The 25,027-nt window shown below is 44.7% G+C and overlaps 2 protein-coding genes across 2 annotated transcripts in view; one reads left to right on the forward strand and one right to left on the reverse strand.

The window, feature by feature from the left end:
* The window catches only part of SLC6A6 (solute carrier family 6 member 6), a 57,921-nt gene extending 48,049 nt beyond the window's left edge, over positions 1–9,872 (forward strand). Inside the window, 3 exon segments of the mRNA XM_030956564.1 lie at positions 201–301; positions 998–1,168; positions 2,793–9,872. Coding sequence (XP_030812424.1) covers positions 201–301; positions 998–1,168; positions 2,793–2,933 — 413 coding nt within the window. The 3' untranslated portion in view covers positions 2,934–9,872.
* A 3,710-nt stretch (positions 9,873–13,582) lies between these two features.
* The window catches only part of GRIP2 (glutamate receptor interacting protein 2), an 80,367-nt gene continuing 68,922 nt past the window's right edge, over positions 13,583–25,027 (reverse strand). Inside the window, exons 21-24 of the mRNA XM_030956920.1 lie at positions 22,045–22,165; positions 18,370–18,606; positions 16,553–16,699; positions 13,583–14,082 (exon numbers count right to left, since the gene is read on the reverse strand). Of these exons, the coding sequence (XP_030812780.1) occupies positions 13,885–14,082; positions 16,553–16,699; positions 18,370–18,606; positions 22,045–22,165 (703 nt within the window). The 3' untranslated portion in view covers positions 13,583–13,884. The remainder of the gene's footprint in view (positions 14,083–16,552; positions 16,700–18,369; positions 18,607–22,044; positions 22,166–25,027) is intronic.

A 25,027-nucleotide genomic window follows, 5' to 3' on the forward strand; every position in this document is an offset into this window, starting at 1 on the left:
TAATGAGGGGAGGGTGGGATGAGAGATCCCCAAACACTTGAGCTTTTCAAGAAAATCATCCTGGACTTCACAGCTGTGGGAAGCATTTGAAGAATACATCTGACATCCTCACCTTCCCTTTAAATACCCCTTAGGGAGCCTGGGAAAGCAGCTTTAATCCTACAGTATTTACAGGGCTTTCATTTGCTCGGTTCTCCCAGGCGCTGATAATATTTATGATGCCATTGAGGATATGATTGGATACAGACCTGGTCCCTGGATGAAGTGGAGCTGGATTGTGATCACACCAGTTCTCTGTGTGGTGAGTACTGACCTGTGCTCTTTCAAGTCTTGCACTTGGCAGTGCTAAGCCCCCTCTTACTGCTTCTCTTCAAGGGAAGGCTGTTGCATTCAGAGGCCAATTCGCAAAGAGAAGCTGAAGGCTTGAACCTACCTCTCAAAGACATCATGTTCTCAGATGTCAGCTTCTAACATGACAGCTTTCTAGTCTCTACTGTGCCTGCATGAATTGCAGTTGGCTAGGTTTAAGTGGATTTTTCTTAGGTTTGGCAAAATTCTACATTCTTGAAGAGAAAACTCACTCTCCAAAGAGCAGTCCCTACTTTAAGACATAGGACTGCTAGGCCATTGCAATAAAAAGACTTTAGCAGTCTGAGGCAGACCTTGGCTTGAAGTGTTTCATTGGGTGGGAAGAACATCCTGGTAATATCTTGCAGTGAACAGCAAATAGCTGAGCCCTGAAGAATTGGCAGTGTACTGCAGCTGTTCAGCACCATCTCATAGCACTCTGTCAGCGCACAGCAGATGCTATAAGCAGATGCAGATGCTCTTCCAATTATTGAAATGGAAGAACAATTCCCCCATTGGTTTAAAATACATATGGTATCCATCAGCTCTGCCTTTCACTGCCTGTCTTCCTCAGGCCCATGGTTGCACCAGAGCCCTGCTGCTTTAAGCATTTATTGAGCCTCACTTTGTTTTCCTTTCTCATCCACAGGGGTGCTTTATCTTTTCTTTGGCCAAGTATAAACCACTGACCTACAACAAGGTCTACACATACCCAGACTGGGCAATTGGCCTGGGCTGGGTTCTTGCCCTTTCCTCCATGATCTGCATCCCTATGGTGATGGTCATCCGCATCATTCGGTCAGATGGGTCACTCATTGAGGTAAGAACAGCCAATTGTCTGTCTAGAGGAGAAAGGGAGCTTTAACTTGTTGTGTTTTATACAAAGTAATGCTTGGAAAACTGCCACCTTGCCCAGGTAAGGCAAATAAGGCTGTTAAAGATCACCTGTCCTCTGGGCAAACAGTAGAAAGAGAACAAACACAAAGCCTTCTGTTCTCAGATAAACACCAAGAGCTTTTACTCATGTCCCACTTGTGCAGCTTCCAGCTTGGCAAATCATTACCTCCACGTGCAGACAAACATTCAAGGACTGGGGTGTATCTGAGTCTCAGGTTTCTCTTCTCCAGTCCCCAGGGACACAGAAGCACCATCCTGAAAATTGCTGGGAAAGCAAGATAAAGATAGAGAGACCTGGGTCAAACCTGGTTGTGTGAAAACTCATTGAATTTCAAGGAAATTCAGATACACCTGTGGATTGTGTGGCTGTCAGGCATGGTCTTCACTGTGGGGGACTAAATAAAAGTCAAACCCTCTTGACAGAGGGCTTCACTTTTTAGCTTTTAAAATTTGTGTTTATTTTATTTCAAACTGAAAAACTGGATGCAGATTGCCCTGGTATTTGGAAAGCTTTGTGTCTGATTTAGACTCAACAGTGCAGATTCCCTCAGGTTTGGATTTGCAGGAAATCTCTTGCCCTTTGCAGTTCAGTCTGGGCTCCTGTAATATTTTTTTTCTCACAGTGGAAAGTTTTTAGAGGCTGTGCAAGCATGAGACTTAGCAGTTCTCTTCAAAGTTTTCAGATTAGTTTTCTTTTTGTCTAACAAGTTTATCTTAAATGCAGCTCAGGGTATTCTTGGAGAATAAAGTGGGACACTTTGGGTTAGGAAAAAAGAGAAGAGAATTAAAAAAATACCAAACCCAAACATCCCAGAGCACAAACATTTGCATTTGTTTTTGTCCAAGTGTTAATGGCCTTTTTCAGCTGTGGCCAGGGCATAAGTGTTAATTTTCCTGCCTTCATTGTCACCATTGTCACCATGAGAGACAAGTCTAAAAGTAGCCAAAACACTGCTCAAAGACCATGTTAGGAAAGGAAAGAGAGTAAACACTGGTCAGATGCCATTCAGTTCTTCCTTTGTGAACTAAGATGTAGGACAGAAGTTGCCACTTGGCAGTGAGGGCTGGGCTGAGAGGCAGAGCTGTTTCTAAATGAGGGAGGAGGACACACACCATTTGCAGCACTGAAAGCTCAGTGTGCAGGGGCTGGGTAAGGCTCCTGTCTGACTTCCCTGCCTCAAGTCAGGCTCTGCAGCTGAGCAGGAGCTGAAGGCTCTACAGATCCCCACATCCTTACAGAGCCACACATCTCCCACAGCCACCATCCCTGTCCTTGGAATGTCCTGCACGTGGAGACACAGAGGCCTTCTGCTCATCTCTGCTTTCCTCAGAGGCCTTCTGCTCATCTCACCTGTGCTTTCCTCAGAAGTTTTCTGCTCCTCTCACCTGTGCTTTCCTCAGTTTTCTGCTCCTCTCACCTGTGCTTTACTCAGAGGCTTTCTGCTCATCTCCTCTCTGCTTTACTCAGAGGTTTTCTGCTCATCTCCCCTCTGCTCTCCTCAGAGGTTTTGTGCTCCTCTCACCTGTGCTCTCCTTCTCTCTTGCAGAGGATAAAGGCGGTGGCTGCCCCCAAGGAAGTGAATCGATGGTCCAAAGAGACGGAGAGTGGCACCCCCTTCTGCCCCAATGGAACTTCGAATGGTGGATTGATCAAGCCAACTCATATCATTGTGGAAACCATGATGTGAGCTCTCTCTGTGAGAGGATAAACCTGCTTTAACTGCCGTTTACTAACCATAGATTCTCATAGGACCAGGTTTACAGAGCTTTATATTTGCACTAGGATTTATTTTTATTTCTCACAGAGAAAGTTATTTTTTGTGTGTGTGTTTTTTTTTAATATTTTGTAAGGTAATCACAGCAGACGTCTCTCTGTAGAGGGAGAGCTTTCATATCAGACTAGACATATTACAAGAATTTACTATTATTGGGTTTTTTTAAATATATATATCTTTATCTCTAAATATTATACACCTTACCACTTGAATTGATTGTCTTGCCAGCAATACATTCAAGTCTCAGAAAGCAATTTTAGGTGCTGGTATGGTTGGGAGCAGGGTAATCTACAAAACACACAAAAGGAGCTCTGTTGAGAGTTACATTTTTTTTAACAATGCTGTTTCAAGAGAATTTTCAAAGGTGTAGTATTTCCACCCTCTGGTTCAACTGTGGTAAATGGCAGGTGTCAGGGTCACTTCAGGGAGTGGGTACAGTTTTGTTTAGTGCAGTCCCTGGATAAGGAAATAGCCAAACAGCTGGAGTGGAGAGTTTGCAAGGGATGCAGTGAAGCTGGATGTGAACAGTATTGTGGCTGTACCTCCCAGGGACAGCACTGGCTCCCTGTCACACCAACTGAAGAGAACTTGGGGAAGGCATTTGCAGGATTTGGCATGGTTCAGTCTTTTGTTGTTGTTTTTAAAATTTTTGAGATTTTTTTTTTTAACATAAGTGAAATGCCTGCTGTTTGTGTGTGAGGAGGGAGGTTGGGTACCTGCTCCTGAGTTTTCCAGCAAACCATATGTTGGTGTGGTGTCATTGGTGTAAACTTGAATTCTGCAAACTGAGAGGGCAGCCTGTCCCCAGGGCAGCAGGGATGAGCACAGAGCAGCCAAGAGGGGAAAAGCAGCACCTGCTCTCTGGGTGCTTAAGGTGTTTGCTTCCTCATTTGGACTTTGGTTTGGGCAGGAAAATAAAGGAATCACTTCTGGACTCTGACCGTCCAGAGGTGAACACAAACCGGGTCATCCCTGACAGGAGGAACAAAACCACTCACCTGGTGTAACTGGTATTGATAACAGACACATTGTTAATAATAATAGTAATGATGATAATAATATCACACAGCAAACAGGTGCTTTTCATCCATGTATCTCAAAAATGCTTTTCCAAGTTCAGTAACCAGGATTTGCTTTATTTATTTATTTGGGGGAGGGAGGTCATTGCTGTTGGAGGAACAGACAAAAGGACTGAGTCCCTTGTCCCATGTTACTAAATAGCAGTAGTGGACCTAGAGGCCCCAGTCTCCTTGCTCATCATTGGATTAACCCATGATTTTATTTTATTTTACTTTATTTTATTCTATTTTATTTTATTTTTAAGGGGGCTGGAGGGTGGCAAACATATTTATGATTCTTATCTGCTGAAGAGACAGGGCTCTTTGGAATTTAAATGAAAGCAAAGGGAACACATAACACTGAAATATTTTGTGCTGATCAGAAGGAATTGGGTACCATTCCAGGTGAGACTGGGAAGTGAAGAGAAGCCCCTACAAGGAGTATAGGAATGGGGGTTCCACTTCATGTGTTGCAGGTGAATGTTTCTGTGGGGAACTGGATCCCTGAAAACTGTCCAAAACATGGACAAAAGCCTTTTTCTTATTTTTGAGTTTTTTTCCTTTTTTTTTTTTTAACTTGAGCAGGTTGTGCTGGAAACAGATTCTCTGTCAAAACTCAGCCTTGTCACATGGGCATTGTATTAGAGGGAGAGAAGTTTTTTCTTTGATACCACAGGTAGTCTTTCCAGAGGTATTTAGAAGAAATACTTGATAAAAACAGAGTTTGTATCTGCTTATTCTGTTGTAAGCTTAGTCTGTCAAGGCAGAGGTTGTCACTTATTTAAACAGGAACATAAACAGTTCTTAACATTCCTACACAGTAGCTTTATTTCATTTTTTCTTGTCCCATGTGCTAACTGGCCACAGCAGCACAAACATTTCTTAACTTGTTGGTTTCCCTGTAACAGAAACAGGGAGATTTAAAACTAAGATATGGACCAAAATTTTTATTATTAATTATTAAAGAAAAACATCGCTGCATCTCTAACTTCCAAATCTTTCTAGTTTGAATTTGTAGATACTTTTACAACAGAGAACTGAGTTGCAGCAACAAAACCAGCCACGGTAGAATTGTGTTTTCTTTTTTCTCATTGCGTGAGAGTTCTGAAGGAAACTTTTGCACTGCTGGAGATGGCAAACATCTAAATGACACCTGCTGGGCCGGTAGCAGAATCCACCCAAGGTTACAGGAGGAATTCTGAGAGCCAGTGGGTGTCATCAAATGTGCCCAAAATAAAGAAATATGCATGCAGCAATTTTATTTTTTTAACAATCAAAGGCAAGGAAATGTAACCAAAACCACTCTCTTAGTGGGCTTTAGCTTGGACTCTCATTTTTGAGTTACAATCAGTGTCTGCAGTAAACAGACATGGGTGAAGAGGAACTAGAAGGTTAGGGGGGGTCTAAATTAATGTTTTTTGTGAGTACAGATGAAACACTGATGCTTGATTTATTTCTTTTTGTATATATATATATACATTGTCATACAAGTGTGTTTGAGGTTATATCGTTTGCACATGACTGTTGTGCTATAGAGCTGAGACAAGCTTTAGTTAGGGAAAAAAATGGTTTGGCTACATCAACGATGTCTCCAGCAAGTCAGCTGGGTGTTCAGGCATCTCCCATGTTGTGGAGAGTGCCTTAGTGGGAAGAACCAGAGGAATAATACTACACCTTTCAAAATACAACTACCAGAGAATAGAACCCAGCCCCATTTCAGTACAAACTGTGCCATTCAAATCAGTCGCTTCCATGTTCCAAGGGAAAAGGTCTCGCACATATGCAACAACCTCACTGAAGATTCTCTGTGTCAGCTTCCCTGGCCCTGCTGTGCTCTTCAGCACGACTGCAAGGGAGGGCTGGGTGACTCACCAAGAGCCAAGAAATCATTGCTTCTGGAAAACAGTTCCCCTCTCCCCTCCTCCCCTCCCCGATGAAAAAAAAAATGTACTTAATTCTTCTTGTTTTATCTGGGGTTTGAGTTCCAGTGAGCACATTTGCATTTTTACAGTTTGGGGTTTTTACCTAACAATTTTATCAGATTTCTAAACTTTTCTTGGTGATTAATTTGCATTTCAACATGATCCTCTGCCAAATTTATTAAAACATAATTTTTAAAAAAATGTTTGTGTTTTCTACCTATTTTGACTGCAAAGACAACTGATTTTTTTCCAATATTTACTTGTTACTCTTATGACGTATTTTACCTGTTTTGTGTAAATGAGGAACTCTGTGTTAAAGCATCATGACTAGTTATAGATGAACTGGTTTGGATCTGAGAAAACAGTGCAGTTTTGGCATGAGATCTTTAGAACCAGATCCCTGAGATTTAAGCCAGCATAAACCAAGACAACACGCACACCGTTTCATGTACCTTTGTATTCATGGGGTCTTCTGGGCTTGAAAACAGCAGAGTTTCAGCAGTATTTATTTCCAGCTGAACTGAAATCAAGAGATAGTAAAAATGTAAACGGGAACATTTCCCCGTGAGATTTTTCTGCTCTATTTCTTATTTTTCTCAATTTTCCAAACCTTTTCAGTTCACCTGTCACTAGTGATGATCTCTCTGAGTATCTATTCTAAGGGACTTTACCAGTAGTCTGTATCTCAGTGTTTAAACAGTATGATTTCATAAATAGAACTGGTTTTTTATTGTTGTTGTTGTTATTATTCTATTTTTCCTTCTCATCTATAGCTTTCCTTTTCATCTGGTCCAAACAGATCCACACACTTAGAAAAGTCCTCTTTCAAGTTTGAGATAGTAGGTCCACAATGGATTTGTTCTTGTGTTGTAAATGAAAATACAAAAGCCTGGCAGCTGTATTTGCCATCTAGAGCAGTGCTGGTGGCCACCCCGCAGCAGCAGCACAGCTCCTGGAATGTGGTGTGGAGGGAGTTAGGTGTGATCTGCTGAAACAGCTCAGCAAAATTGATTTTCACTGCTGTTCTTGAGAAGAGGACGAAATGAGAGAAGGGGGGGGAAAAGTATTGCAGCCTTACAGGTGCTGTAACACCAAGAGGAGCCCAACAACATCAGCAGAGCTTTTACTGCCGCCGCCAGGACAGCACCTCCTGCAGCTCTTTCCAGCCCTGTGCTCATCCTCCTTTCCCAAATGCAGATGCTCCTGGTTCCTCTTCTTTGTCATTAGATAACTCAAGTAGATCTGAAGACACATGGACATCTCCATTCAATAGATCTTTTCCAAGTCTCCTCCTGGTCTGTTTTTATTTGCTAAGGAGACTTTCTGTTTTGTTGAGGTTGTGCTTTCACTTTTGGGTTCAAAGCTCCCACTTGTTGCATCACTGGCAAACTTCCAGCTGTGGGAGAAGGATTTGAACACTTTTGAATAACTGATTATTATCTTCCATGTCTTGTGGTCTCTGCAGGATCACTCGTGGAGGCATAATGTATATAAGATGTTAAATAAGCTGTGCATTGAATGCAGTGGACAAGTTAGTTAAGCAGCTCAAGTACACTTGGAAGAAAGATGACCCTGACATCATTTCCAAGGAGATTCAATGGAAGTTGCTCACTTTCAGTAAAAAGAATAAAAATAAATCTGTGTTTAAGTAGACTAGTAGATGAAATCTTCCACCCTCATATGCACGCACACAGTGGGGACATTGCTTCTATTCCTAGGCTGCAAATCATGTGTGTAAATCTTGCCAAGCTGTTCAGGATGAGGATTGAGGAGGTTTAGACACCACTTGCCTGCAAAGAGCCAGCCTGCCAGGGTGTCCAAATGGTCTTTCCTAAATGGGGGTGGTGGAAGAGGGAAAGTAATAACAAAATCCTGGACCATGGCCCCTCCAAAGAAGCCTTAAGGTTTGATTTGTAAGCTCTCCTGGCTCCTTGTAGGCACCACATGGCTCCTGGCATGGGAGGTTGGGTGTGGTGTGGGTTCAGGCAGCTGCCCTGGACTTGTTTTCTCCAAAATCAGCATCCAAAGCCTTGTGGTTAGGATTGACGTGTAGTTGTGTATTTGTATATTTGCATGAGCAAAGGTCAGGAACTGTCAGACCCTGGTAGCTTGTTTTATTTCTTATAATCAAAGATAAGCTTAAGAAACAAAATATTTAGTTGATTTGGTGACACTTGACATTTAAGAAACCCTTGAACTTGTGCAAAAGAGGTGCCCTGAGCTCCATATTTTAGTCACAAAAAATTTCTCATGGTGTTAGCAGTCAATTTGAGTCTATGGGAAAGATTGCTCAAGAGAGACTTGAATATAACCAGCACCAGCACCCACTGGAAAACTGCCTGAATATAACCAGCCCCACACCCTCCACCAGATTGTGGCTCTTTTCTGCCAGCCCAAAATAAATGTGTACATGGACAATGCTTCTCTGAAAAAAAAAAAAAAACCAATTTGTTTGTTTCTATTAAAAATAAACAGAAAAAGTCACATTCTCTGTGTGGTTTTTTCCCAGTTGTCATTGGGAATTGGTGATTTCAATTTACCCATGTCCTAAAAAAGAGCAGAAATAGCTTGAGACACCATTTCACCAGAAAACAGGGACAAGCCCAAAATTTTGCAGGCTGAAAACTTTAAGAAAACAAATCACCCACCCATGCCCATCAAGGATGGAAAACTGTGGTGACGGGGTTTGTGCCTGGAAAAGAGCCTGACCCTGCTGGTAATGTTGGGCAATTGAATGGCAGACACAGCCTTTTTGTATTGCTACTGTGTCCTCATTTGAAATAATCAGTAGAAGTGTCAGAATTTAATTACCATGAGTTCAGGAGTAAAATAAATTGAAGATAATTTTAAAGAGGCAAGTTTGGGAGGCTTGTTCCCTGTGGCTCTGCAGTGCACAGCAGAATGGTGCTGCTCACTTTTACATTTGCAGCACAGGGAAAAGGTGGCCTGACTTGAGAAACCAGAAGAAATAATGGGAAAAATAAAGCTAATTAAAAAAAAAAAAAAGCAAAACTCAGTGATGCTAAGGAGCTGTGCACGTGCTCTGTGTGTGTGCATTTGTGGGGGAAGGCTTCAGCCCTGTAGCACAGTGAGCACAATACACACTGTTCCTAAATGTACCTGCTTCTGCAGCTGAGATGTTAGAAAGAGTTGAATTTTTTTTTCAATATATAAAGAAAAAAAAAAAAAAAACCAAAAACCAAACAGTGGCAAAATTATGTTGAGAGGCTGATAAAACAAACAAAACCTGAGGGGGCAAGTTGAGTTAGTTCATGATCTGCTCCTGTCCTGGAAGCCAGCGCTGGTCTCTCAGCACCGCAGCATCCCAGTACTGTTCTGAAGTGCTCGTTGTTCAATAGGATGTTATTTTTCTCCAGTGTAATGTTGTGATTGTTACCTGATAATGTTGCCAGGGACTTCACATTGTAAGAGGTGATCCATCTTGTTTGATGTGTTTGGCTAAAAAACAGTGGTGTTTTTTTAATTATTTAAATTCCTAGCAACTGTGACTACAGTAATGTGATAATGAGTAGCACATGCAGCGAGGAGGCGAGGGCGATGATAGCCTCCTTGGAAATGTCATCTGAACTTTTTTTAAAGAAAAAAAACCTTAAAAATATTTTTAAAACATTTTAAAACATTTTTTGTGTGTTCCAAAACGGAGTATTTGTATTTGAAAAAAAACCCTGGAGTGTAATTTAATCCTAAAACCCCCTAGCCTTTGTGTATATGGTAAATGTTTGTATTTTGCAGTTTCTGTTTTGCTTTTTAGATAAATAAAATGTATATGGATATTTTTAAGTCATCTTTGCTTTTTTAGATGAGTTTGTAATCACCTTATAACTGAAAATAAAACTTTCCTTTATAAACCACATATGCTGTTGGATGGTTTTGTTGTTTTTTTTTTTTATCTTTGAGTAGCTCAGTTTTTCCTTTAAACCTATTACTTATTTTGGGGTTGTTGGTGTGGGGGTTTTTTGCCCTTATAAAATACTATATATATATATGTATATATGAAATATGTGTAATCACTATCTAAATTCACATCTGCCCTGGTTTCACCCTGGTTGGCATCACAACCCCACACACAGCCACTCACTCACCCCCTCATTCAGTGGGGTGGGGGGAGAGTCAGAAGGGTAAAAGTGCAAAAATTCATGGGATACAAGTTAATAAGTAGCAAAAGAAAAAGGAGGTGAGGAAAAAAAAAAAACACAACAAAATACATCAAAGAGATAAAAAACAAAATTAAAAAACCAAATGATGCAAAAGAAAGCCATTTCTCACTAGTCAGTGCCTAGCCCATGATGGCACTACTGTGAGAGTTCAAATATGTCAGAAAAGCCCAATAGGAAGAAAAAGAAAGGAAAAAAGCCCACCCCAACATTTATTTTACTGGTGAATGGGACTGTTTTTTCCAAGCTCACTGACCTCTTTACCCCTTTGGCCTTCAGTCAAATAGATGGGGATTAAACCAGTGTCCATTCCTGAAGTCCTGATCTGAGGTAGGGAAAGAAAAAACCAAAATGTAGGTGGCTCCTCCTTGTGAAAATAAAACATTTGAGTATCACTGCTGAGCCTCCAGCACCCCATACCCAGGATCAGTCACACAGCTGTCTTTAGTTGGGGTTTTTTGTGTTGGTTGGTTATTTTGCTGGATGTGATTGAGGACTTTGTCAGGGGTTTCTCCTCTCACCAGCACAGCTTGCAATGTCTGGGCTAAGCAGGCCCAAAAGAGCACAGACAGCAACTGCAGTGTGTCTCAGGTTAAAATAAAATAAATAAACAGGAAATTTAAAAAGTCACTAAGTGCCACAAGGGCACGGAAGGGTGTTGGTTACCTGTCCTGGTGGCCATCACCTGCCCAGGGCTGCAGCTGCTCCCATCAGCCAAGGCCCATGGGATGAGAAGTGACATCAGCAGGGGATGTGCTGCCCACTGAGGCACATCCCAGGGAGCAGCTCCATTCTAACCTTTCCCTGGGACACACAGGGAACCCCTGGACACACACTGAGCCCCAAGCTCTCATTCCATGGGTGCTCTTTCAGCCTCCTGCAGCCCCCGTGCCTCAGAGGGCTCCACGTTTGGCAAGGCCTCATGCAGGATCCTGCTCTGAAGTGCTCACCCAGGAGGGCAGCCAGAGATGGCAGATAAGGGGTGTTTATGTGGCAATGTCTAAGTAGGAGCATTCCTATACCCTGCTCAGTCTCTGAAAATTCTTGCATTAGCCACTTGGCCATGAAGGGTTGTAAAACCCAGCTCAGCCTCTCTGTGCTGGTGAGCAGAGGTTCCCTATGGCCTTATCCAGGGAACATTCCAGCCTGTGCTGCCCACACTGGGAGCATAGGGAACAAATCCTCGATGCAAGGACACAAGAGCTGTGTTCTGGGTTCATGGCAGTCATTCCTTGGGATGTCTGGTTTCAGAGGTGGGGTGATTTGGCTACCAAATCCAGATCCCCAAGGCACCCTGCTGGAGCTGCAGGGTTCTGAGCACCAGATGGGACATCTCCTGCCAGTACATCATTCTCCAGGAGTTTTCTAACCCATCCCCAGTGATTAACCACAGCTTTGCAAATGCTGCCACGTCACGGCTGCCACGTGCTTTGCTGCGTCAGTGTTTTGTCACGGAGCAGCTCAGCTTTGAGCCAAGATTCCCCTTGTGGAAAAGCTGCAAGCAGTGCTGGAACCACATGCATGAGCATCTCCAGCTCTTGCTGTTAATATCTACAGCAAAATTTTCTCCATGGGCACAGGGAAGGGAGCAACACGAGTCTTGCTGCTTGTGGTGGGTGGGAAGGGACAACACTGGTAGCCCTGCAAACAGTGGCCTCCCAGCAAAACCCTCTGTGTGGCCTCCCCCTTGTCCTCCAAGGTGTCTTACAAAATGTCCCTGGCAAGTTAAAATGTTGCTGGAAGCAAAGCATCACCTTACTATCATCCTTCAGCAGAAAGCAACACAAACCAAAATAAATGCATTTCATTTGCTTTTATTTAATTAAAAAAAAAAGTCAAAGTCATTCCAATCCCATTTAAATACAGAGATTTACAAATAGGTCCAAAACAGGACTAAAATATTCTTTGAAATGCTGTACTTTTAAATATTGTGCTTTCATAGATACATAAGAAAATTAGCATATAAAAATACTTTACAAGGAATACACTCTAATATATGGATAAAAATACACATTTAAGTAATGCATTTCATCTTCATATCATTCAAAATGCATAGGAAGGGATACAAGGACCAAGTTTTTCTGATTTTCTTCTTCCTCCTTTTTTTTTTTTTTTTTTTTTAAAGCCTTTAATAAAAGTCTTCATTAAAAACCTATGAGAAGCCCCAGTGAGCTTCCACTGCTCAGAATATTGCATATAAAAACACTTTCGGCTGCACTGTCAATGCTCCACAGTATCAATTATGGCACATTATCTAGCTGTGGCAGCAATGGTATGGGATATTGCATACTCAAAGAGAAAATGGCTACAACGACAAAGAGCTGGATGGGGCCGTGCCTGGAAGGAACACCTGGACTCGTTTGTGCTGTCACAGGGGCTGGAGGGGACTGACAGGGCAGGGACATGTCCTGGCCCAGCAAAACAACACACACAAGCTGTACACCCACCCAGCTCCCTCCACACACCCCTGGTGTGCAGGTGGGGATGGAGGAACTGGAAGGGCAGGCAGGGAAATGGGGCAGTGGGCTCTGGAACGGCTGTATGTGATGGAGGGAGCTCTTGGACTCCATGGCCCAGGCCAAAAGGGACAGCAAAGCAGCACACTGCCACCAGGACAGGGACATCATCATAAAGTGCTAATGTGGGAAACAGGGCAGGCAATGCAAACATCACAGCCCCTCTGCCATGTGGGGCCGGGGCTCTCGGGCAGGAGGGGAGTGGCCACAGAGCTACAAGAGGCCAGCAACAGGCAAAGGGGCACACACCACCCAGCCCACAGGGACACAGGACACAACCCCACCCAACCAAGGGCTTGTCATTCCTCTGCCTCAGGAGAGACAGCAAGGTTTGATTGATCCAAAGCAGCAGGGGCAGCCCTGGGAATTTTGCTATTCTGCTATTCATTTCCAGACACAGGCCAGGTTTGCAAGCAAGACATCTCTGTAAAGCTCAGACAAACAAGGGGGATGCAGGCAGGTACTTAGGGCTTTTAGCCTTGGGTATGGCCTCTACTCTGTAGTCACTACTGAGCACAGGTAACAACACAGCTCATGGGAATCAGCCACACAAGGTGCCTAATCCCACTACGAGGTGAGCCAGATCTAGGGGAGAGTGTGGATAGGGCTGGCAGGACACAGCTGCAAATATCAATTTCTGCATAAGAATTGCATTTAGCCACTCTCAAACACATTTTGAAGTGTCTTTTAACTGGCTCTCTCCACAGCCCTGCACTGGGAGTGCAAGGGGCTGCAGGAATTGATTTGCCAGGAGTGTTGAAAGGATAAAGTTGGGCACAACGTAAAAGGAAAGGCATTTCAGTCTTGCTGTATGTGATTAACTGAGCAAACAAAGAACATAATAGCACCATGTGTGTTTGTAGGATGGCCAAGGCCTTTCAGGGTGAGGCAGGACCCTGCACAGTTGATGGCAGAAGCACAGGGGGATGCCCTGCCATGGGGGATGGCTGTGGATGCTCCTTCCTCCTGTTGGCAGTTTGTCCTGCTGCCATCACTGCCACAGCCCCAGGCGCACACCCAGCTCTGACCTTCCCAGCAATATTTGGTGGTCTACAGGCTCACTGGAGACCCACCTCCCCACTTGCAGGTTATGGTACACAGAGCATTTACAAATACCAGTGCAAAAAATCAGGAAAAACACCCCAAATACCACAAGAGCTCAGCAGAGGCATCATCTGCTCTGCTCCTGCTGCTCAGAGTGTCTGGACACTCGCCTTGACCTCGGCGCTGCAGGGCACCTGTGCCAGGAGCTCTCTGTTCCCCTCCGAGGGAGCATTGGCAGCCAGTGCCAAGGGGTTCCGGCTAATCACCAGGTCCAGCTTATCTCCAGCCTCTGAAATCAAGGGAACGGCCAGACAGCAGTCAAAGTCTCTCGTTCGGATGCGGTTTACCTGCCAGGATGGATTTAGGACATGCCATGGGAAGGAACAACAGAAAGATCATGTTTGTTAGTCAGCAAATGCAAGATTAGTGCTAAACCCCAGCTGGAAAAAATACACAACTCTTAGGGGTCCCTGATTCCAGGTTCACAGTGGAGAAGAGCAGAAGCACCCCTTCAGAATGAGCATCCATGCTTAGCTGAGGAGCGATGCAGTAACTGACAGAGGAAGGGGGAAAAAGTCTGGACAGGAATGAACCTTGACCCTCAGTGCCTGGGGCAGTATTACAAGTATTAAACATTGCAGGGCTCAAAACCACTTCTCCTGTTCAAGCCTGTAGAAAAAAAAAGTTGCCATTTTCCATTATTTTTTTGCCATAATGGCTTTTACTGGCCTTAAATTTGTGGTGCCAAGTATCCAGCACATAGAAAACAAATAAAGGCCTGAAACTTCTGGCAACCGTTTTCCAGCTCAGCCAGAGGCAAACCCAGACTATACCAAACAATTTCTTCTTCCCCTCTCCCCATTTACATCTTTCATTTCACAAAGTCTGGACACATTTCATGTGGGCTCAGGAGGCAGCTGCAAATTCTCTCTGTAGGGTTCAACCGTGAAAGCAGTTTCTGCTGGCTCTTGGAGACATTTGAGCACATTTCTAGGCTGGGTCATCTGGAGAAACCACCCCAGCTCTCTCACCTACAGCTATCAGAACACTTGGGCTTGGTGCCATGAAAGCTCTAGGACAGAGCAGGCTGGCAAACAGCACAGGGATGGGAAGGGGAAAGGGGAAAAGCAATTTCCCATATGCCTTTGGAGTGAACATAACCCTGGGCCAGGGGTTGCTTCCTTCTTTGGATAAGGGCTGGGTATTTGGCTCCATACAGCCCTTCCATCCCAAGCCCCTTCCCAGAATTAATGCATGCCCAGGGTGCTGGGTCTGTGAAAGCAGCAGTGTCCCCCCACCCTAGCCAGTGTCCACACAGAGACCCCAGTACTGCCCCTTACAGCAGAGGGACAATTTCTAGCCCACTTGTGGACAAGGAGAAATAAACCACAAGCTTGCTCTGCCCCTGCTCTGTGCCAGCCAGGCAGCTCCAGTGCAGAAGTGCCACTAGTGCAATGCCATGCTCCAGTTAATCCATGCAGCCAAGAGGCAGAGGGTCTGTGACAGCAGGGACGAGGTGTTTCGCTGGCCTTCGGGCACATCATCGTGCCCACAATCAGCAGCACTGTGCAGCATCCTCAGCAATGCAGCTCTGCACTTCTTGAGGGGAGTCACCTGTAGCAGGTCTGCAGTCCCTCAATCCCAGCTCCACATGACAACGTGATGGCAGCGCCTCATGTGCCCGTAGGTGTGAGCTGTGCGGCACAGCGTGTGGAAAAAGGGTGTCCAAAGTCTCCATGCCGCTCTGTTTAGGATTTTGGGCACACCTCCCAGAGCACTTGGCAGTCACAAAAAGCAGCACATCCAACACTGAACAGAAAGGCAGCCCAGAGCCTAATTAGCTTCTTGTTCATTCTTGCACCATCTTTTATTTGAAGCTGAGAAGGAATAATTGTATAGCAGCCAACTGGCGAGAGACCATAACAAGCTTAAACAAGGTTCCCCACAGTGCTGCCAGTCCTCCAGTTACCTGATGTACATAAAGTATTGGCTCTAATCCGACTGCTAAGAACCCCCACCTAGAAATTAGTAAAACTAAACATCTGAGTGTTTCCAAATATGGTGACAATATCTGCATTTCCAAATGGTAGCAATTTTTCCACAGAGGTTGCACTTCCTTCAGTTGCTGTTTGCGTTGCCTCAAAGCTAAAATAGTTGGTTTTCATTCACACAGAGCTTCTCTCCAATCTCCAAAACTCACCAGGCTTTTTCTGTCCCTCCAGTAGTTGATATGCCCAGGGAACATTTATTACAGACTGTGCTTTTGACCAGAGTTTTTATTCTGTTCTGCATCAGCTATTTCAGATGAAGCATTTTTCAAAGAAAAATATCCATAAAAAATACCTTGATTGAAGGATGTGTTTCCTAGAAAACTTTTCTAGTTGTCAAAGGCATGCACAGAACTTCATGAACTTCACTTAATTCCACAAGGGGCTTCACAGGAACACATATTGGTCAATGCAGTCTGGTTCATCCAAAAACTAGGAGTAGGATTGAGGGTGAGGAAAGGAAGCAACATAGCTTTTTGCTCATTTTGAGCTGTCCAAGCTCAAAAAGGCCAGTGCCAGAACAGATTGTGCCCTGGACCGGTGTAACCTAGGAGTACCACCTGGGGTACCACCTGAAGGTACTACCTAGTGATTTCCTATTATAAAACACAGGTCCCATTGAGTGTTGGTGGCTAAGAGCCAACCTAGTTGGCTAACTATTACCTTTCATTAAAGTTAGTGCTGCCATGGATGGGTCTCACTTCTCTCTTCCTCTCAGCCACTCATTCACTCCGTCCCAGCCTCCAGAACTGCATTTTGCATTTATTACCTGAAGCACTCTGTCATATGGCTTGAGGCCACACTGATCTGCTGGCCCATCCGGACGGACCATATTTACATAGACACCTTTTTCTAGCAGGCCATCCGACAAACTGAATCCAAAGTCTTCGCTCTCCGGGTCTTTGTGGAGTGTCATCTGGAGAGGCAGAAAGAGAAGAAGGTCATTTCAATACAGCAGAGTAAGGAGGTGATGTACAGGGTTACCAGGATGGGAGCAGCATGAGTTATGTGTGCAGACCTACAGCAATTCTGCTCTGGGTCTCCTGGGCAGGTTTTTCTTAGCCTGGGCAGATAACAGAGACTGAGCCTTATTCACCTGACACCATCACCACAGAATTGCTTTGGTGACTGGCATAAAACCAACCCCATGACAGTCCCTCACTCTTGGATGTGGAAGAAAACATAGGCAGTTTAATACAGACAGCACTCATGTTTCACCCAAAGAGCAGCAAACAAGTGTTTGTAATAGAGCACTGCCTTCCCTGGCTCAGGTTATGCTGTGTCTCCTCTGGGTGTGCCAGACCAGCACATGAAAAATCAACATGTTTACTGGGAATTTTTAATGTAGTGAATCAAATGTGAAGACAGCTCATTTTTAATACATCACTCAGCAGGAACATCTAAAATTCTCCATATTATTTACAAGTAATTTTCAGAAAATTCATGTCAGCAAGTGCTGATGCTCTGAGGACAAGCAATGGGCAACCCCATCATCCTTCCCTTGGGCACGTCACGTTTTGGCCTTGCCCAAAGGAGAGGAGCACTGCTGGAAGTGTCTTACCATGGGGTAACACTGGGAACCAGGGACAACTGACTCCCCAACACTACCAAAATCTCCCCTTGCCTCCCATGAGCTGGGAGTGAATCTCTACCATGACTGTGCTCCAGGCTGGGTGAGCCTCATGGATCTGCAGTCCTGGGGAAGGACAATGCTCAGGATGACACACACGAGCATCCCACCTGGTCTCAACCTCATTTCCAAACACAGCCAACACCAGATGCTCCAGCAGAAAGAAGAGTCACCCTATAACATGCCTAATTACATAGCTCTTCTCCTTTAAGTACCAAGGAGTTTTATTTAAAGACACATTTGCCATGCCCTGAAGGGCAAAAGCAGATCAAACATGAAAAAGTTGTTTTTTCCAGCTCGCATAACTGCAGGTTTCATTCTGAAGTCGCATTAGGAAAGAAAAAGGCAATCAAATTTTTGAAACCTCTCCAGCTCCCTTCCCTGCTTGCATTCTACATCAGCAGCTTCTACAGTTAATTACTTTTCCTAATTACCATTGCCTTGCACAATGGTTAAACTGGCTACATTCAGCTGGATGCTGAAATCAAACCAGTATCCCATCACTGAAGTGGAGTGGAAGCACAGGGAAGTCGTTTTTTATTTGAGAAGTGGCCTACTAAATGGAGTGTACCACAGGAAAAGAGGTGATGGGTCTCCAGGGGGCCATACTTTGAGCTCTCTCACTTTTATCTGTAGCACTAATTAACAAGTGCCAAAACACAAGGACTTGGAAATCTTATATATATAAAGAAACAGCAAAGCCCAGGTTTGAACGATGGCAGCTAAATGCCATTACTCTTCTGAAAGGGCTCCTTCATCTTAATCTGACCTTCTGGAAACCTTTGCTGCAAACTTTGGTGAGGGCCAGCTTTAACAAGGAGCAGTTTCTGGGGGTCCCTCTGAGCAAAGCAGATTTCTTACAAGGTTGCAAAGGTTCTAAAGCTTTAACCACTGAGGTACTGCAGTGCAGTACCCCACCAGTACCCACAGTTACAGCCACCCTCGGCAACACAAACCTTGTGAAACTCAAGGGGGGTCGGGGACATGATTTCCTGCATCTCCTTCTCGATCTTCTTCATGTCCAGGTTCCTCTCGTTCTTCTTGGCAGGGGAGCTGCTGCCCTCCGTCTGTCCGTCCATGCAGCTGGAGTTGGCTTTCCTCAGCGGGCTCATTCCCGAGGGGTTGACAGAGTCCAGGAGCAGCTTGCTGCCCTCCAAGCCCAGGTTGTGCACGCTCCCTGTCATGATGGATGCCTGCAGGGCGAGGGCACAGCGTCACTCTGCTGAGTCAGCAGCAGGAAGAGCCGGACCACGCGGCCACCAAAGCGCCACAGACAACACGGCGGCACCACTGCTCCCATTAATCAGAAAATAAGCACCAAGAAGCTCTTCCTGTTGGTTGTAAGAGCCTTTCCCAGACCTTGGCAGCTTGCTTCCAGGTCTATGGCTGAGCCACTTTGTGCTCTCCATCCCCACCCCAACAGGGAGCTAATCTCAGAAGGAAGCATTTGTGAAGCACTGCCTTATTTTTCCATGAGCCCTTCTACACCAACTGGGCCAGGCAGGCCTCATCTTGTGCATGAACCATCTTGAGTCAAGGAGGATGAATACACCATTCTCAGGGAGCTCCCAGAGGAGCCAGTGTCAGCCTGGCTCTCCAGCCTACCTCTGCAGGCTGCAGCTCCTCTCCAGCATCACACAGTGCTGGCAATGGCCCAGGGGAGTCAATGCCTTGGACTCCACTGAGGGCAATTCAGCACAAAAATTAGGATTTTATCTGTCAGTAAATAGGAGCTGTCACTGAGCAAAATTGAGTTAAAAATATGAAATTAAGTAGTATTTAAGCCTGGTCATCCTTGATAGCATCCATTAAAAGATGCCCCTAAGTAGATTGGACTCCATTTGGCAATGCTTTTCACTAATGAGATTATGTTGATCAAAGCTAACGAAGGAGTCAAGAATCCAGTCTGTGGAACCTCAGCTAGCTCCAGGTCACAGAGTCCATTTAAACAGTGTAATGAAACCTGTAATTTCAAAGTTCAAGTTCAAAGGGTCTGCAGTGCCAATAAATGTCAAAAGGGAGAAGAAATTAAAGGAAAGGTATGGACCAGACAGCAAAATTCTTCAACACTAAATGTGCCAAGTCAAAGAGCAATTGCTCCTGTGCACAGGGGAAATATCCAACTAAATCTCTAATCAAGACCCTCCAGCTCTTTGCTCCAAGGTGGAACAAAGGCAAATAAAGTGAATTATGGTGGCAGTAGGAAAATGCCAGCACTACCCACGTTATCCTAAAAAGGGTTGGATAAAATTCAGAAAACCTTTCATCTTTGCACTTTTCAGGTCTTCACACATGACTTGATCAGCTCAAGTTTGGGCAAAACTCAAATACCTGTTACATGGAAGGACACTGACTTACCACACACTTGAAAGGCACACTAACAAACAACAGCACATCCAGCCAGGGTACATTTGGTCACTGCCCTCTGGTAGCCTCAGCCCCCAGGGTGATGCACTGTGCTGTCCCAGCACTGCAGAGCCAGGGAGAACATACCATGCCACTGCCCTCTCCCACAGGCTGCAAATACCACAACCAACCAGGACCCAACAGCACTGGGCTGCTTCTCCATCTTCACGGCATTTAAATCCTCCTTGCAGCATCATAAGCAATTTCCTAAAGTTTTTCCATAAGCTTTAGGTTTAGTGCAAGCAGAAAAAAGGGCAACTCCAGACTTCTCCAGCCTGTGGCTGCTCTGCATTATTTTTTCCCATGTCTTGGCTACCCTCAAAGCAAAGCAGAGACACACACTTTACTGGAAAAAGCCTATTTCTTCCCATATTCATAGCCTGGAATTGGATTCTGACTGTGTGTGAACCTGCTTCTAGGCTATCATGGGTCACCTTGCATGACTCCTTATTTGAAAACAAATTATGAAAGGCCAATTTAAAAAAAATACAAACAAATCAAATTTCTGACTGTCATAAAATCACAGGAGGCTGAGTGTTGGGGCTAAGAAAGCTGCAATATAGCAAAGGCCCCAATGAGCTCTGCACATCCCACAGCACACTTCACAAAAGCTGAGTACATGGAGAGGGAGGAACGGATCAGTAGTATTTTGGATTTGATAAAAGGGGAGTTGAACCCAACACATTCCTGCTAAAACTAGAGCACTTCCCTTCCATTCTCAAAACTTTCAAAATATTCTAGAAATGTGCTTAATACACAGAAACCCTGGAGGTGTTCAACTTTCAGTAAGATTCCTTTATACGTTTAAAAACATTTCTATAACTATCAAAGCTCCAAACAGCATAAAACAGCAATTGCACCACAGATCCCTGGAAAACAAACGAGAGTCCAACAAATCCTGTCTTTTGTATTTAAATACCAGCAGAAAAGAAATATTTATGCATTTTAGAGAGGCACTTTTTCAGCAGTCAACAACTGCTGTTCAGAAAGGCTGAGAACAGCTGCCTAAACTCATTTCTAAATACATTCAGATCCAGGAAATAAGTGATCAAGGGGAAAAGTTACAGTCTGAGAGGGCTGAGGATTTGGGATTTTGAGTGTGTTGTGGGGTTTTTTAAGTCAGCATTTTCTTAAGCAGTTAAGATAATAAAAACAGCATTCCATGCTTCAGCACAATAAATTTAATTGAGATTTCCTCCTCCACTTACAGTTGCTAAGGATCAAGGAGGAAAGAACAATTAGCAAGTCCTTTGTCACAATACAAACCAAAACAGGACTTTCCTCTTTGACCTTCAATTAGTCAGAAGTTGCCTTTTTTTCTCTGAGGCCTCCGCAATATGCAAGTGTACATAAAACCAGTCCCACTGGGAGTGATGGAGGGCATGACCCAGAGAGTTCTCCCCAGTCCTCTGCACCTGGAGGGCACAGGGAGAGATGGTCTTATGGGGTCCTCCTCCTTTGTTCAGGCTGTGGGAGCTGAACTGGGGAAGGGAGCAGCACAGGCCCCATCCTGCCAGGCAGGTTTGCTTCCTGCTGCTCACAGTCTCAAGGGGGCCCTTTATTTGCATCCCATGACTTAGAAATCCAGGCTCCTCATCCTATAACCGGACACAATAACATGACCTCCAAAGCATTTTGGATAAAGAAAAGAGAAAGTGGTTTGTGAAGAGAGGAAACACCTTTATTTCTGCAGGAAGCAATTACTTTCCCAGATTTTTCCATGGGGAAGGCTGGCTGAAAAGCTTCCAATCACCTATTTCACTGAAACAGTTTCCGGCAGAGTGACAGCTGAATGCAAGGTACGTGTGTCTGTCGGCACCTGAAGCAAGCCAAGCTCCAGTCCCAATGGGGGCCTGTGAGGCTCCTCTTGCTTGGCCTTCAAGTGCTTTGGACAGACAATATCTTTCCTCTAAGCAGAGGGTTTACCACTGGATAGGGAAGGCTTGCCAACAGTCATGTGAAGATTGTTGGCCAGCAACGGTTCGTGAAAAGGGCGTGGAGTTCCTGGCAGGCAAGACATGGGCTCAGGGAAAGAGCACACACAAGCCAATGTCTAATGAGGCAGAGTTACCCATTAGCACAAGGCCTGACAGGAATTAAACCCAAACCCTTCACACCACTGGCAGCTCAGGGATGTTATGGGCAAGTAACATCTGGGAAAATGGTCTAACATTTATGGAAAGAGCAAAACAGTCAGGTCAGCAACAAATTCAGAAAGTGATTACCTCAATCTCCCTCAAAAGTTCAGACTGGCCACATGTTTCCAAATCCTCCAAAGCTTCTCCAAAAACACGCCAAAAATTGTCCTCATGAGTGGTCTCAAGGCCATTTTGGCGGTTGGGGTATCTGTTGTAACGTAGGAACCAAATATTGTCAGCACTCTTCTGCAGCGGGGTGAAAGCTGCAAGGCTACAGCAAGTGTCTCACCAGTAAAAGCAGACTTGAAGAATCTTCATATACAAAAGCAAACAATATGAACTTTTCAAACAAGAGTCCACATACGAGACCTCCATGCATTTACTAACGGGGCAAGTGTCCTTCAAAGGAAGCATTAAGTTGGTGTAGCAATGTCAAAGTTCAAAGGGTAAATTAAAAAGTGCCTGTAGGAAGATTGTAGGTTTAGGAAGACCTTTTGGTGAAATAGAGAAGTGAAAGAAAAAAGGATGCATTATGGGTAAACCAGGAGCCTCAGAGACTGTTAGTACAAAGGCTGATGGGATAGAGCTCAGATCTGAGACACAGAACACCTGAGAAGAGAGAGAAAAACACAGAGGGTAACAGACATGGTGAGAAAATGATAAATACATTAGGTCTCTATGAGAGTAAATAATGCAAAGATGTATATAAAAATGACTGCCCTGGGCTGGACAAGCAAACGCACACTCAGCCAGCAGTATCAACAGTGTCATGTACAACCCATACAAACCGAGTTTCATTTGCTTTGGGATGGCCAGGGAACTGAGCTGTTACTTTCAGGAGGTCTCTCTTTTTTTTGCTGTATAGCAGTCTTGGCACTTACAGCTGTGTAAATTTTGCCACCAGTTCTGTCTACAACAGAGAGTAAGGTTAGAGAGAACCTCTCTCAAGCTGGTACAAACACACATTAACGTGACCACTGTGTGCTGGGGGTTCTGCAATTCCCCACCTTGGCAGCTGCAGCACTTTTTATCTCTGACCACAAGCCAGGGTCAATTCTCATATCTCTAAATCAAACAGCAATTAAACATGGTGAAATCCTCTGAACAAAAAAGCAGGTGATGCTGGACACTGCTTACTGAACACCAGACTGCCAAACTCAGACCACCAGTGCTCTGTTTAACAGGAGCCTCTTGAAGGAAACTCTCTGTGGTGTTAAATCAAGATCACAATAAACCCACTGATGAGTCATGGGAAGAGCCCCAAGGGGACAGTGATATTGGAGCAGCCCTAATGCATCTTATACATATCTTATAAGGAGCTGCATGGATGATGCTCCAGCTCTGCACCACGTGGTAGTATCTTGCATGGTTTAATGGTCTTCAGCTCCACAGACAGGAAGGGACACTCTTTCACCAGAGCCACTCAGCAAAGTCAAAACATTTTGCTTGAGTACATGTCACAGAGAGCTTAGCCTCCATTAAATATATAATGACCCCTTTTTCTTTTTCCAGATGTTTAACAACTGCAAAGTCTTTAGCACACACTTTCCCTTTGATCCACTGGTTTAAATGGGAGTCTGTAGCAGGCAGAAACTCACACACCCTTTTGCTCCTTGTGGGATCATGGACTTCCTGAAGAGAGCAGTACATGACATGGCTTATTGTATTTTAAATTCACCCCCTATCTTTCATCAGCTTTTAAAGGACAGTAGCCTTTATGCCAGGCAGAAAGGTCAAATAAACACCCAGCAAGACTTTATAAAAACAAACCTAAATTTCCCCCAAAAAGGAATTTTTTTTATTTTTTCCCCTTACTCATTTCCTTCCTCTGCTCCCAGGTTCCCAAAGAGGCAAAGGTCCCTTCTAGTTACCAGTCTTGCCTCTCAGAGCAGCAATACACAAACACATCCAGGACACAGCTGAATCAGAATGGGCTCCCACATCACTGGGTCAGCAGGTTCTTCCAGGCTAAAGGCTGTCAGGGTTTGTTTTTCTCTTTAATAAAGAGGGCTCAGCAGCATGAACCATCTCACTTGCACTTTGACATCAGGGCTTGGAGTCCTCATTAGGGACACGGGGATTTCGAGGGCTCAGATTTGCCAACTCCAGCTGCCAGCAGCCTCGCCGGGAGGGAGCAGTGACCTCTGTGAGCTGGCTCTTGCTGAGAGGCAAAACAAGAACAAAGTCTCCAGCGCTGCCAGCCTTCCTGCCAGCTTGATCATCTTTAAATAGGTGGAAATGGCCATGAGATGTTCTAAGGGTTTTGTTTGGACAAACAAAAATTAAAGAAAAAAATAGGAGAAAAAAGAACCGACAGTAACAACAAGACACACACAACTGTGGGGACTCTGGAGGATGTTGAGGGGAGGGAAGTTTTGAAGCAATGGGCTTTTCCATTATGTGTGGCTCAGTGAGGGGCAGCCTGTGGCCAAGGCAGATCCAGCAGGATTTCCACCCAAAGCACAGGGCAGCTGAAGCTGCCTCCCTGGCCTCAGGAGGTATTACAGCATTTTCCCCATGCTGACTGAGCTGGGGGATTAATTTGACCATGTGCACCCAGTGTAGCTTTGCTTGAAGTGTTGAAAGGGCCAAAGTGTGATGGAGAGAGAATCCAGCCACAGTTTTGGTAGATTTTAACATGGATATGCAACCTCACACTGGTCCTGCAAGAGTTTGGTTGGCCTCTTTTGCTTTGCGGCACTGAGATGGTGTGAAGCTACATCCTTACTCAAAAAAGCCTGGTCAACACATACAGGGACAGCCCTGACCATGTCTATTTATTACACCTAAACTACAAAACACTGCAGCCTTTACATGGCAGGAGTAAGAAACGTGGTAGGAACCTGTGGCCCATGCAGCTGAGACCCTAACTCCAGACACAAAATGTCACCTGGCCATGGCTGTCACACAGCTACATTCAGGGTAACCTGGCAATGGGGAGGTAGCCCAACACAGCTGGTGCACCACCAGCATCCTTCCCCACGGCTCCCTGATGCCAAGTGGGACATTACTGGCCACTCCATCACATTCTCATGCCCCCTTGTCCCAGGGCCTTGACACCCATACTTCC

This window comes from Camarhynchus parvulus, chromosome 12, assembly GCF_901933205.1.
Source record: "Camarhynchus parvulus chromosome 12, STF_HiC, whole genome shotgun sequence".
In the NCBI taxonomy this organism is placed as follows: domain Eukaryota; kingdom Metazoa; phylum Chordata; class Aves; order Passeriformes; family Thraupidae; genus Camarhynchus; species Camarhynchus parvulus.